Raw genomic sequence first — 14,688 nt, 5'->3', positions numbered from 1 at the left:
CTCCTCTATCAGAGCTGGCTCCGGATTTCCCGCTTCATTCTTCCCTTCCTTTAGATCTGTCATTCATCTCCCAGAGCCCACGTGTGATAGACTTCTGTTAGTTCACTCTATACGGAACTGATATAAGCCTCTTCCTGCGCAACGTTTAATGCTTTTTTTAAGGGTGGCTGTATTTTTCCAATCCTTTCAAGATCTGCTTTTCAGTGAAGTAACAGACACGCCGGTAGTCGACATTGCAGTCATTTATTTTGTTCAGGCGCAGCGGGCTCTCTTGCCTTTGAATATTACGCCTTCTGTTGCGGCGAAACAATGTAGTCTGTCAGTGTGTGTTGTGGTTTTTGCCGGGGTAGCAATAACATCGACAGTCTCGACGGGTTGTTTTGACCGTCGCCGTCAATCCCCGTATACAGCTCGAATCGATGAGATCCCCCAACACTTCATACGTCCTCCTCGAGTGTAATAGCGGACTAACGGGGGTGATGATCGCGGCTGAAGTAGAAATTAAGTGAGTTGGCCCATCTTCATCGCTAGAAAAATGTATAGAATCGGATCCCCACCCCCCACCCCCTTCTTAGACAGGCCGTTGAATTCCGAAGCACAGAAAATAGGCCCGCTTGACTTTAACGAGCATGAACAGATGCTAGGGATGGGGTGGGGGAGTGGAAAAGTGTTGCTTGAGCAGTAGCTGTGAACCTCAATTTCAAGGGCGTGGTCGCCGTGGCTGGCACGCGCGCTATTTCGCTAATTAGGCAGTCATCAGCGGTCGGCTCGCATATCGTTCTACGGACTGCACTCCCAATGCGAAGAGACTGTGCGAAAAGTGTTCCTTGAGCGGCCGTATTGTCTCATACCAGTGCTTTGTAGAGTTGCGTCAGATCGTATCCGAGAGTTAGATGTCTTCTTCACTTTGTATAAGATTACAGTTTGCTACTATCCCATTCAATCCTTCACCATTGCTGAAACTGTGACATTTTTTAGCATTTGCTAATTGTTAGTTATTTTTGTTGCTTTTTTAACTTATCTCGTTCCGCGGGTGTTCTCGTGTTGCCTGTGAAGTCAAGCGCTCTGGAGGCCACACTCGCTGATGTCAAAGGTTGCCTTGTTCACTTATTTAGGTCGTGTATTTTTCATTCATAATTTCAAGGCTTGTAAGACGTGCAGAAAGGAGTGGTGAATAAAACAAAATAAACAGGCAGTCATTTAGAGGGCCTTTTAGTAAAGCGCATAGCTTACGGAGCAACACTGTCAACTTATGACCTGGCTGCGTTGATTTCAGGCTTTCTCTGTCATGCACGGCTGCGCCGAGGAGCTCTCGCGCGTCATGGACTCCAAGATCTCGGGCTCTGACGGCTGCGTCGAGGTGTTCCAACCGTTCTGCAACCTGGCCACTGATTTCGGTCTGCAGTTCTTCGCCGGCGCTCGCACAGACGTGCAGAGAGACAACGAAGCCGCGCAGGCCCTGTGCAAGGCAGCTCGCCAAAGCGTCGGCCAATTCGGCAGCGCCGCGCTTCTGTTGCTCAGTGAGTGCTCCACTCAATGAGCCGTTCATAAGATATCCTCTCGTGATGTGTTTCGCTTTAGCTAGTGGGGGATGAAAATGAATGCGGATGAAGCAGCGAAGAGAAGAACGCGAAGATATAATAACGCAGGCAAGGTTTAAAGTTAGAATGTACCATAGGCCGGCGAAAATTCGGGGGCTCACTGACACTCATTCATTTATTATATTTTGTGCTTTCGGTTCCCTCGGAACCAGACTCACCAATTCCTTCCCTATCCACACTCACTCGGACTCATTCACGAAAATTATGTTCAGCTGGAAACTCTCGTACCCAAGATTACCAAAATATCCCTCAACTGGACTCATTCAGAATAAGACTCACGCCCCGGTCTGAGTCTGAGTTAGTCCAATTTTGTCAACTATGGGTACGTTAGACTAAAATTAGCTTCTTCAATCATGGTTACGTAATCGGTGCTCTTCTCGGCGCTGTTCTATATAGTACCTTCGAATACTAGTTATAAGTGGTCGCAAACGAGTCAGGACATTTTTTTCTTGAAAGAGGTGTCAACACAGGCTATATTTGTCGAGAACATTTCTGAAAGAAGGGGTAGGGAAGAAGCTTTGATCAATAAATAAGGAAATGGATTATGAATGATACCGTTTTCGAATACTTGTGAGTACGAACGTGGATCCAAGTAAGGGTCGCACTAAGGCTGAAGATGAAGAGCACCAATGATGGCCAACGCAAAGAGCGAAGAACTTGCACAGTAGCGTAGCCAGAATTATTCTTTTTTCGGGTGGTAGCGGGTTCAACTATAGTTTATGTATGTTCGTGTGGGCCTTTGCGTGCGCACATAGACACGCGAAATTGAAACATTTTGGTAGGGGGTTTTGAAATGTTCCTAACCCCGCTGGCTATACGCCGATGAAGCTGTATAGTGAACCAGATGACAGAGGACAGCGCCTTCGTCATTTACATTTATTACACCATCAAATACTACATCGTATGTAATTGCAAAATAATTTTCCGACTTGATCTGGCATTCTTCATGGCGATATGGAAGGTAAAGCACCGTTTTCGACATGAAAACTTATTCGTAAGTAACCATTGTCACAGCGGTCTAACGTTGGCTTCAAATTAACTTTCTCTCCAGCAGAAAACAGTACTCTTTTGTCGAAGTCAGCGAAAAAAGACAACGTAACAGTATATGCCCCAGCGCTTGTGGTCCCCTCGGAATCAAGAAAATTGTATCAATATAGGCACAATAAAAGCTTTTTTAAAGATAAGCCAGTTTTCATTTTTTCTAATATTATGTTATGTCTACACTGTAACTTCACGTAAAATGAGCAGCCAGACAGTTGTACCCAATCAGGGCTGCGCAGAGATACGCAGATAGGTATTCCGCAATGCAGGTGTTGAAAGACACGTGTTGTAAGCTGAAAATACAGATACTGAGATACATCTGTTTTATACGTAATGGAATATCCTAAGTACCGTAGATGTTTCGCTTTTACTTAAGTATGGACAACTGCCTTCTCTCAAGGCCCTTTCTCACACACAGCTGGTGTCTGCCGCCATTTTCTACCTAACTATGAAGATTGCAAAGCCACGTATGTCTGAATACATCTGGCCGCGGCCGCATCGTTGAGCGGACAATTCGCTAACCGGTGACGGGCCTTTCTCTTCCTGTCAGCTATCCCCCCCTTCCCCCGTTACTGATCGGGTCACGCGTTTCACCAGTTGCTGGAAAAGCGTTAGGAATAACGTGCCTACCGAAAGCGACCGTTAGCCAATGATATTCGTCGGTGGTGCTTCAATAGTTTTTGGCACCTAAAAAAAAAAGGGGGGGGGGATCTAGATACTTCAGGATAACCTGGAGATACTTTTGCGTGAATAGGGAAAAGTTTACGGGAATGCAGATACAGCCCTATAGATACTGGAACAACTTCGTCTCGAGGATTCCGACGCTTTGCAACGATATTTGTCGGGTGTAGCACAACGTTGTGAACAATGTGGCAGTGCATTAGAACATTCATGTTAAGTATATCACTTGAATCCTTACAACGGCTGCCAATGAATTGGGTGATACATCAAATATGTGTTTTGCGGGGAAAGTTGCTTTGTTAATGTCACTATATACGTTGGTGCAAGAGGCTTTTCTCTGGACAGGCTTGCAAAGGAGAAGCGTCTCCATAGGTGAAGAGGGTTTGAGTTTGTGTTATAACAAATAAACACCGCCTTCATGGCCGGGAAGTCCTTCGGCATCTCTTTTGGGGTCATCTAGTTATCGTAAAAAATTAAGGATGCAGCACCAGCCCCGGGGGGAGGCGCCTCTCACATAGCTGACAATACAGACTTTACACATATTATATATATACTGGCAATACCGATTTGCCGCCAAGGTGCCGAGTGATTTTACAACGTGCCTTTCTCTGCACCTGAAGAAATCGGTGCTTCAATTTCAGCGTAACAGACCACCTTTGTTTGGCGTAGCGCTAAGGTCCTCCTAACTCCTTCTTTGAAACAGCACAACTGCTTTCCGACAAAAACAAGAAACTAAATATGCCCATGGCCTGTAGAGGATCACGTTGTAATGGATACGTCTTAAATGAATATCACTGCTGAAATACAAAACATTTCGCGAAGGAATCTCGATGCATAACTACAGCTACTACAACTATCTCTAAGATAATATCACGATCACTTACATATTCATTGGCTATTTATTCACTTGCTCACACTCACGCGAGCAGCTACCCACCCAATCGTACTCAATCACCAGTCTATTCGCAGGAAATTGTAGGTACAACGCAAGAAAAGTAGAAAGGACAAACAGATAAAGGAAAGAGTGCTGACGTTAAAATGCTGAAAGTCATCGCTCTTTCCTGCCTCTGTCGCTTTTACCTATTTCGGGGCCCTGTACTAACTATCTTAAGCTCGAACCACCTTTTCCAAATCGAGCTGTGGGTACTTTTTGCTGGCCAAGCATTCGTTCACACTTACCGGCAGATATTCTACGTCTACGCCGCTACATACGCTTGGCTTGTGAAACGACCTCTCTTCTGGTAATATAGACCCATTCCATGTTTGTAAACACAGGTAGGTGGACATCGACATTACGGGTAAAATTACAACGACGTCCGTACGTAACTACTGCTCCCAATTTTCGGCGGTAAAGCCCGACTCCATGCCCCGCGCCTTAAGCAATGAGGGTTGCGATGTGCGCCAACAAACAAAACGATGTTGTAAGACGCGACTCACCATCACATCCCAAGTTTCCTGCCAGTTATTACTTCAGGGGCAGGAACTACGTTAGGCAGGGCGTCTTTTGCCTACCAAGCGAAACCAAATGCCAGACGTCAGTGCCACCGCATTTTCGTGACGTATGTCTGGTATAATTTGTCTATAGAAAAGCGAACTTACTCATGAGCCGACCAACTCGGGCTCACTCAGACTCATATCGAGTCATGACTGTGTGACAGAGTGATTCCGGGTGATAAATATTTTGGCGAATATGGTTGAAGGACATTTTCGTGAGTGCGAGTCCTAGCGAGTCCGGCTATGAAAAACTTTGATGAGTCTGAGTCCGAGTGAGTCCAAAGCACGAGGTCTACTTTTTGAGTGAGTTTGAGTGAATTCAACTTTCCTTCTTTTTTGCCGACCTATGGTGGCGAGTGTGCACATTGTCCAGCCGAACGTCACTTTTTTAACCATTCTTTGCACTTCAAACTGGTAAAAAACTGAACACCGATGAGCCAAACCACTCATTCATCTTTTGTTACTTTTAATTCCATGGTTAATTATTATTCAACATCTAATAACTAATATTCTGGCTCGGTCACGCTAAAAACATTAAGTGTAACACGCGGAACTGCCACACAAAGTTTTCAAGCGTTCGAGTATGGCATAACTTTATTTTTGAATTTATTTTGGTTGTAATTTTCAGATCTTCTCCCGGACAGTCCCCTAATGCACAAATTGCTCGTCAAATTCCGCTCCTACTTCACTCAGCTGCCTTCGGACGAGATGCTTGACCGGATGGTTCCTATCATCAATCTCAGAAGAGCGAATCCTGAGGTATGTCTATGCTCTTCAGGTATACGGTATAGCTTAATCCAAGTCTTCCTTGGCAGGCACGTAGCCACAATTTTTTTCCATGGGGGGGGGGGGGCATCATTTTGAGTTTTGGAGGAGCACTTCCTTAAAGTGACCATTTTTCGCTCTCTATGCCACGTTGAAAAAAAATTGGGGTGGGGGGGTCACGTGCCCTGTGTGCCACCCCCTGGCTACGCCCTTGTTCCTTGTAGTTGGTAACACAGCTCGTGCACACAGTTGCACCTAACTAGTTTTCACCTGTTTTGTGTCTCGTTTTAATGAAATGAGGCGTAAGCAGAGTTCCGCTTCAGCCAGGGAGGGGGGGGGGGGGGGGGCAACAGTTTTTCAAAGCACTTCCCCTTTCTATGTTGTCACTGTAGGGGGCTCACTTTGCGCCCTCTCTCCGAGTCACAGCGTCCCCTCATCCCTATAAGGTCAATGTGTGTGATTGACTTTGTCCCCCCCCCCCCCCTGTTAAGTGACGAGGGTGTAGCCACCCCCTCCCTAGTCCGCACGCCAATGCCGGTAGTATAGCTTACGCGGACATCCGATGCCAGACATTGGGAAGTAGTATACCAGATTGTATAATTCCACATCCACTATTTATATCTTTTGACGCTGTAAGCTCACTGACATAAGGTATACGAAGATGATATTGGGCCTGCGTGTGAATTCATACAAGACAATTCGGCCTATGTATTTCATCAATGAAGCATTTAAATGCGCCAGGGTGAGAACGAAGAAGTGATTTTACCCAATAACGCTCTATTATTGCTGATGTATTGTTTTGAGGAAGAAGAGCAGTGTCCTCAGCCAGAGAACCTGTGCAAGCGTTAATTATACATTTCCTCTATTCGATTTTAATATTGTTACGTTTGAAAGAGACTGGTAGACGTTAAAAGGGGCCGTTCATTAGGTCGTGAGGGGCAGCTCAGAAGCGGCCGACTGGTTAAAGATCCTCCTGATCCTCTTCTTCCTCTCTCGCTCTGGGCGACAAGTGCGTTCACCGTATACGCTTCTTTGTCTTCGTGCAAGTACGCAACATTTCTCTCCGCACAGACGAAGGCCGCCGGACGAGTCATTCGAGTTGTCGTGGCGTGTACAGTTTCAGGCGGGCAACATGAACCACTTGAGTTTTGGCAGCTCGTTGACCACTCGCCTTAAGACGAGCGATTACATAGTTGACCTCTGTAAGTCTGTCGACGATGACAAAAGGTCCATCGTAAGTGGCCAAAAACTTTTGGCATAACCCGCGCTTGCGCATCGGAGTCCACAACCACACCAGATCACCACGGCGATAAATTACTGGTCGATGGTGAATGTCATAGCGTGCCTTCGCTTTGTCTTGCGATGCCAATGTGCGTAGTCGAGCTATGCGACGCGCCTCTTTGGCGAGGCAGAGAGTCTCGGCGACAGTGACGTTGTCGTGGTCACAGAAAGGCAATATTGTGTCGATTGTGTGCCGGGGCGACCGTGCATAAAGCAAAAAGAAAGGGCTATAGCCTGTAATCTCATGCTTCGCGGTGTTGAACGCGTAAGTAATGAACGGGAGTACGTCATCCCAGTTCTTGTGGTCGCATGAGACGTACATAGACAACATGTTGATAATGGTGCGGTTGGTACGCTCCGTCAGACCATTAGTTTGGGGGTAGTATGGTGTCGAGTGACGCAGGCGGGATTCACATAAACGGAGTAGCTCCTCCACGACATCCGCTGTGAATTGTCGTCCCCGAACACTGATAATCAGGCGAGGTGGGCCATGTCGGAGGATGACGTACTGTAACAAAAACGACAAGACTTCACTGGCAGTTGCGGAGGGGACGGCCGCCGTCTCACAGTAGCGTGTGTGGTAGTCGACGCAACAATTATCCATCAGTTGCCCTCAGCCGATTTTGGGAAGGGGCCCAGAAAGTCTATCCTTACTTGTTCGAAAGGTGTGCTTCGAGTTCGCATTGGCTGTAAAAGACCAGCTGGACCAGTTGATGGATGTTTGTGACGCTGACATTGCATGCAGCTTGCCACATAACTCTCAACAGACTTCTGCATACCAGGCCAATAAAAGCGCTCTTTAGTCCGGTGAAGCGTCCGCGCCATACCTAAATGTCCAGATGTAGGGTCGTCATGCATGACACTCATAATAACGGTTCGCAGGCTCTCCGGGACCACTAGAAGGAAACGCGCGCCACTGCTGGAGAAGTTCCTTTTGAACAACAGTTCATCACGCATACTGAAATGGCGTGCACTAGTGGAAGCGGATGGAGCGGCGAATAGTGGTGCTAGTTTAGCGTCCTTCCGCCGTTCTGCTCTGAAACTGGGATATTCCGGGAACGTAGGCGACACAGACGCTACAAGCTGGTCAAGGTCATCGGATTCACAGTCTGTTGTGCTAAGTGGCATACGTGAAAGATAGTCCGCGTCAGCATGTCGACGACCACTCTTGTAAGCGACGGTAAAACTGTATTCTTGTAGCCGGAGCGCCCAGCGCGCAAGGCAGCCACAAGGGTCACGAAGGTTGACAAGCCAACACAACGAGTGGTGGTCGGTTACGACTGTGAATGGGCGTCCGTACAGGTAAGACCTAAACCACTGAATTGCAAATAAAACCGTCAGGTATTCTTGTTCTGTAACAGTGTAGTTTTGTTCCGGCCTGCTTAGGGAGTGACTTGCGTATGCGATGACGTGTTCGCGGTCGCCGTAACGTTGTACTAGGGCGGCTTCAATACCTATGCCGCTAGCATCCGTATGAAGCTCTGTCGGAGCAGAAGGACTGAAGTGCTGAAGTACGGGTCGTGACGTCAACAAAAACTTCAATTGACGGAATGAATAATCGCACTCCGGAGTCCACTCAAAGGGATTGTCCTTTCGTAAGAGGCATGTGAGAGGATACGCAACGTCGGCAAACTTTGGAATAAAGCGGCGGAAGTATGAACAAAGCCCCAGGAAACTACGAAGCTCCTTGACGGAACGCGGTGCATTGAATGCCGCAACTGCTGCTGTCTTCTGGGGGTCAGCGCGGATGCCAGCCTTGTCAACGAGATTCCCGAGCACAAGCATCTGGCGGTCTCCAAAGTGGCATTTCTTCGAGTTTAAATTAGGCCAGCATTTCGGATGCAGTTCAAACCAGTATCCAGACGAGAGTTGTGTTCACTGAACGTGCGGCCAAAGATGACGACGTCGTCGAGGTAGCACACGCAGATGTTCCACTTCAAGCCACGCAGAATGGTGTCCATAAACCTCTCGAACGTTGCCGGTGCATTGCACAGTTTAAATGGCATCACGTTGAATTCAAACAGCCCATCAGGGGTTACAAAGGCAGTCTTTTTCTTGTCCTCTGGGTGCATCGGAATTTGCCAATAACTGGATCGCAAGTCTACGGAGGAAAAATAAGAGGCCGAATGTAAGCAGTCTATTGCGTCCTCTATACGGGGCAGCGGGTATACGTCCTTTTTAGTCACGGCATTCAGTCGGCGATAGTCGACGCAAAATCTCCAAGATCCATCCTTCTTCTTAACAAGGATTACCGGTGCTGCCCACGGACTGGCTGACTCTTGTACTACTCCCTTTTGCATCATTTCCTGCACTTGGTCGTTGATAATTTGTTTTTCTGACGGGGAAACACGATACGGTTTTTGGCGAATCGGAATTGCCGCGCCAGTGTTGATGGTATGGCGCGTTCGAGACAGGGGGATAGGGATTACTTTGCCCTTCTGCGCAAAGTCAAATACCGAAACGTGCTTCAACAGCACATTCATTAAAGTTCGGCGCTCGCTTGAGCTAAGTGACTTATTTATCGTTGCCATAAGCGCCCCGTCTAGATTGTGACAACCAGTTCCGTCACGTTCTTCCGGCACGTCTGTGAGCTCGACCACTGATAAGGTCGCGTGTTCTTTGCTGACCGAAGCTAATTTCAAACCATTGGGTAGGATCACGGGCTCAGAGGAACAGTTTACAGTCCATAGGCCAGTTCTTCCGCCATCAATCGACACCACACAATGGGGAACCAACACATTCTTCTTCACGCAGTTTATGTGCATTGGTTCTACGCTCGCATCGAAGCTGTCAGAATCAGCGCCGCGACAAACAACAGGAACACGTACGGTAGACAACGCAGGTATGAACGTATCGCCACAGACACACAGCGTAGTTTGGTCATTCGCTGGAGTTTCCAGAAGTTCTGAAGGCATCTGGCCACTCACAAAGACTTTCCCCGTGCGACAGTCTACAGTGGCACCACATTCTCGCAAGAAGTCCATGCCGAGAATGACATCATGTGTCGACCGAGGAATAATCGCAAACTCTGTCGTTATCATAAGGCCTCCCAAAAATACCTCAGCACTACACACACCAATAGGGCGCAATGGCTCTCCACTCACTCCACAGAACGTCGAAGTTTCATCCCAGGTAAAAACAACTTTCCGCCCTAACACTTCTTTAAAAGAACCACTCATCACGGAAATCGTTGCACCTGTGTCCACCAAGGCCATCACAGGCACATGATCCACCAAAACACGCACTTTGTTTTTAAGCATTCACACAGGAGGTATTTCTCTCAGTAGCACATTTCCAGCGACCTCACCCCCATTGGCCGCGCTGGCTAGTTTTCTGGTGGCAAAGAGGGCGCTTTGCGACGCAGCGGTGAAGGAGAACGATGAGCACGAGGTCGCGGTGGGGGCGTTAAACTCCTGTCAGATGCCGGGGAGTGGTTGCGGAAGTTGCTGGGCCAATAGTTATCATAAGGTGGTATGTGGGCCGGCCGCCGCACACCATGAGGCTGTTCGAAGGGTCGGGAAAAGTCGGATGGTTGGTGATACCGAGGAGTCACCCGACGGTTGCGAAATCGCGATATGTGGCCTGGCACACCGCAGGAATAGCACATTGGCCGAGGTCGAAACATCAGTCGGTCGTCGATGAATAGAGCGTCATCTTTGCTCTTGTGTGACGGATGTACTGGTCGGGTGCGTCGTACCGAGACGTCGGTTGTCGAGGAGGCATGCGCTGAGAGCGTCGGTCGTACCACGACGCGGGAAATCTGGTTGTCATCCTTGACTGTGGGGCTGGGCTGTACTCCACAGTTGCCGCGCTCATCGTCGGTTGCCATGGGGTCAAAGGAGGCACATCCATAGCCTCACGTGGCAGACAAAACTCGCGATGGTTAGCTGTCGAACACGACATTTCTCGGTGGGACAGTTCCTCACGAACAATCTGTCGAATGGTAGAAAAAAGGTCGAGGCCAGAATTCATCTCCACACTGGCAACAGTTGTAACGTTAGCCAGCCGACCAAACTTCTGCGCGATTCGACGCATCTTGAGCGTTTCAAACGTTCGGCAATGCTGAATGACGTCGGACACAGAGTTGAGGCTTTCTTTTCCAATTAGAAAATTATACACGTCCTCAGCGATCTCTTTGAGCAGATGCCCAACTTTGTCCTCTTCCGACATGGTAGCGGAGACCACCTTGCACAGCCTTAACACTACTTCTATGTAAGTGGTGCATGTCTCACCTGGTAGCTGTGCCCGTTGCGACAGTGTTTGCTCAGCCGGCTTCTTTCTAGCAACCGAGTCGCCGAAACACACCCTGAGCTCTTCAACAAAAAGATCCCACGTCGTGAGTGCTTCCTCGTGGTTCTCGTACCATACCGGTGCGGTGTCGGTCAGGGAGAACACTACGTTGGCTAGCATAGCGGCTGCATCCCAACCGTTGGACTTGCCCACACGTTTGTACTTGGTGAGCCAGGCGTCGACATCTTCTTCGGCTTTTCCTCCGAAGGGCGGTGGAACTCGGTAGTACGGAAGCGGGCCAGATGGTGCCGTCCTGGAAACGCCTGCTTCTTCGGGCATGTCGAAGTCACTCACGGCAGATGGTGGGAGACCGGCAAGTCGACGGCTTCGTCGAAGCTGTGGCAGCGATCGTTCCGTAGTTGAAGCGCTTACCCAGCACCTCCACCACTCTTTTACGTTTGAAAGAGACTGGTAGACGTTAAAAGGGGCCGTTTATTAGGTCGTGAGGGGCAGCTCAGAAGCAGCCGACTGGTGAAAGATCCTTCTGATCCTCTTCTTCCTCTCTCGCTCTGGGCGACAAGTGCGTTCACTGTATACGCTTCTTTGTCTCCGTGCATGTACGCAACAATATGTTACATTAACTCCCATGCCCTTGGTGCATCGTTAATTTCGCCGCGGTGGTCTAGTGGCTAAGGTACTCGGCTGCTGACCCGCAGGTCGCGGGATCAAATCTCGGCTGCGGCGGCTGCATTTTCGATGGGGGCGAAAATACTGTAGGCCCGTGTGTTCAGATGTGGGTGCACTTTAGAGAACCCCAGGAGGTCGAATTTACCATCCCTCCACTATGGCGTCTCTCATAACCATATGGTGGTTTTAGGACGGTGGTTTTAGGATAACAATCAATGATCATTATTTATCATTAGATCTACTCATGGATGAAACGATAACCTACTCTTTCAAAATACATCTGAGTGGCAGTGGTGAAGTCATTCTTGAAACATTAGTTTTCTAGTCGAAATGCGGAAAAACAACTTTTCTAGCGCGTTGGTTTTACTACTTATGACCGATAATCGACCAACGCCTATAAAATCGGTTTCGCAAGAGTGAAGTCGTGCAATCATTCCGCAATATGATGTGCGGTAAACTTGAAGAGTTTGTAATTGAGATGCAAATAGAAACCTACTAATAAATAAATGGCAGTGGCCTTATAAATCATACAAGCCCACAATTGCCTCAATCGCGTCTTAATGGAGCGCCCTCTCAGGCATACAAATTAAAAAAAATTCTAAAGCACAATACAAATAGAAAGCATTAAATTTTCGCAAGCTTTCGCAATTCGTGACGAGTGGAAAAGTTCAATATGGGCGATATTCTTTAGGTATATAACTCATTTGATATATATATTAATCAATGGAGGTTTGGGACTATTCTTTTTGGCAATGTATACTTTGTTTATACTTTTTTACTGTATAAGACAATCAGCACAGCTAATTCTACTAATTATACATAATACTTTTATGTACGTCCTGTAGACAGCCATTGTTCATTTGATTGTAAGGCATTTGCATTATACAGAGCAGGTCGTCACCCGAGTGTATTTGTTTTGTCTTTTACAGTGAAGCAATACTACACACTCTCTCGAATCATTTACAATCCTTACAATCAATAATCAATGGTACATCAAATAGGTCATACAATCAAACATGTGATTGAAATGAAACACTTATAAAGAAAGTGCGACAGGGAAAATATTGACAGTCATTGATGTTTCATAACGTGCGCCGATAAAGTGGATGTTTTTGGCAAACTTTTATTCTTTCAGAACATCTACCTTCGACAGGTTCTCAAATTGAGTGTTGTAGTGAAAATGAACTAAGAACTTCTTTCACCTTTTTACTGTTTTCATCGTCATTTGCCTCAACAGCCTGACCGAGAAGATGTGCTTCAGTTGCTATTAAATGCCGAAAAACAAGACATGATAAGCAAAGCAAAAGCCGAAGGCAAGTACTGCGAGATTTGCACAATCTACTATATGCGCTTACCTACCTGCTCCTGTTTCGTTTTGCCCCGCCGCGGCGGTCTAGTGGCTAAGGTACTCGGCTGCTGACCCGCAGGTCGCGGGTTCGAATCCCGGCTGCGGCGGCTGCATTTCCGATGGAGGCGGAAATGTTGTAGGCCCGTGTGCTCAGATTTGGGTGCACGTTAAAGAACCCTAGGTGGTCGAAATTTCCGGAGCCCTCCACTATGGCGTCTCTCATAATCATATGGTGGTTTTGGGACGTTAAACCCCACATATCAATCAATCCTGTTTCGTTGGAACTCGATTTCACTAAGGAACTGCCGAGGTCCAATTATTTCGCTCAATCAGTACCTTCGTGAAATCGAGAAGGAAATATTTTGGCCCTGTCAGACTTAAACGTGTAGACAAGTGAATTGCAGAATCTCTCAAATCAGTGGAAATACTTCTAACCCTTGACATTAAGGCGGAAAGTCCGCAGGGGTGGCCCGGAGATGAAGCCTTTCACGTCACCCGATCATGGGTTGATCAATGTGTGGGTGGGCACGCCGGTTAGTCGGTCACGCGGAGCTGCAAAAGGCTGCTGATATGGAAAGACACGGAAAACGAACGCAGCGATTCTGCGAGCAGGCCGCACAAGGAAGTTGCGAGGGGACGATCAATGTCATCGGTCGCGGTAACCATGAAATACCGAAAGGAACTTAAGAGACTGTTGAAGAGAGCCCATGTATTTTCGTTTATCTTAAGCGCCCTTTATTCTAGCAAAAGCAACCGTAGCCGCCCTAGGTCTATTTGCTGCATAGAAGACTGACAGCTGAGTCCGTTGTTCCCAGCAGAGGCGCTGCGTACAGGGTGGACAAGACGACGCCTGGGCCGTGACTAGGCCGTCTCGATAATTTAACGTCATATCGATAAAAAGCCCCCTCGAAGAAAGAACCGTCCCCGCAGGTCACCGTACCAAATCCCGGCTACGGCGGCCGCATTTCAATGGAAGCGAAAATGCTTGAGGCTTGTCTCCATAGATTTAGGTGCGCGTTAAGTAACCCGAGGTGGTGGAAATTTTCGGCGCCCTCCACTACGGTGTTTCTCATAATCATAAAGTGGTTTTCGGACGTTAAGACTTAACAATATTATCAAATTTATATAAATAACCGTCTCTGTCGGAATGAGTTGGAAGTCATTATTTCAGGATAAATATCGTTAAAATTCATTTGTGCCCAAGGAAGTATTGCTAGTTTGTGCTGGTAACAAAATCCACCCTATGGGCACAAGTAAAGGAATAGAAAATTCTACGTACGATTGAGAACTTCTAAAATTGGATTTCATTAGACCAAGTTTCAGTGTACGTAGTTGAAGGCATGAGTTATTTGCCTTTCCATCATATACTATATCTACCGTTCATTCCGCAGGCCGGCAATTATCACACACTTTGACGCAACACCCGCTTGAGCTGATAACGTCCTCGAACACCTGTATCTTCATTATTGCTGGGTAAGCATATTCCATACAAATTATTCGCCAAGCAAAGTGGTAATTTGTTCTCTTGTGGTAAATACGGCAGCGCAAACTAAAATATAT

General features: G+C 47.4%; 1 protein-coding gene across 1 annotated transcript in view; it reads left to right on the top strand.

Annotated features, from left to right (window-relative positions):
- Positions 1-14,688, top strand: part of LOC119179006 (cytochrome P450 3A56) — a 54,399-nt gene that overhangs the window by 25,047 nt on the left and 14,664 nt on the right. The window contains exons 6-9 of the mRNA XM_037430089.2: positions 1,277-1,520; positions 5,446-5,576; positions 13,018-13,093; positions 14,520-14,601. Coding sequence (XP_037285986.2) covers positions 1,277-1,520; positions 5,446-5,576; positions 13,018-13,093; positions 14,520-14,601 — 533 coding nt within the window. The remainder of the gene's footprint in view (positions 1-1,276; positions 1,521-5,445; positions 5,577-13,017; positions 13,094-14,519; positions 14,602-14,688) is intronic.

The sequence above is a fragment of the Rhipicephalus microplus genome, chromosome 7 (assembly GCF_043290135.1).
Source record: "Rhipicephalus microplus isolate Deutch F79 chromosome 7, USDA_Rmic, whole genome shotgun sequence".
Taxonomy (NCBI): domain Eukaryota; kingdom Metazoa; phylum Arthropoda; class Arachnida; order Ixodida; family Ixodidae; genus Rhipicephalus; species Rhipicephalus microplus.
The sequence above is the reverse complement of the archived record's forward strand: the minus strand, read 5'-3'. Positions and strand labels throughout refer to the sequence as shown.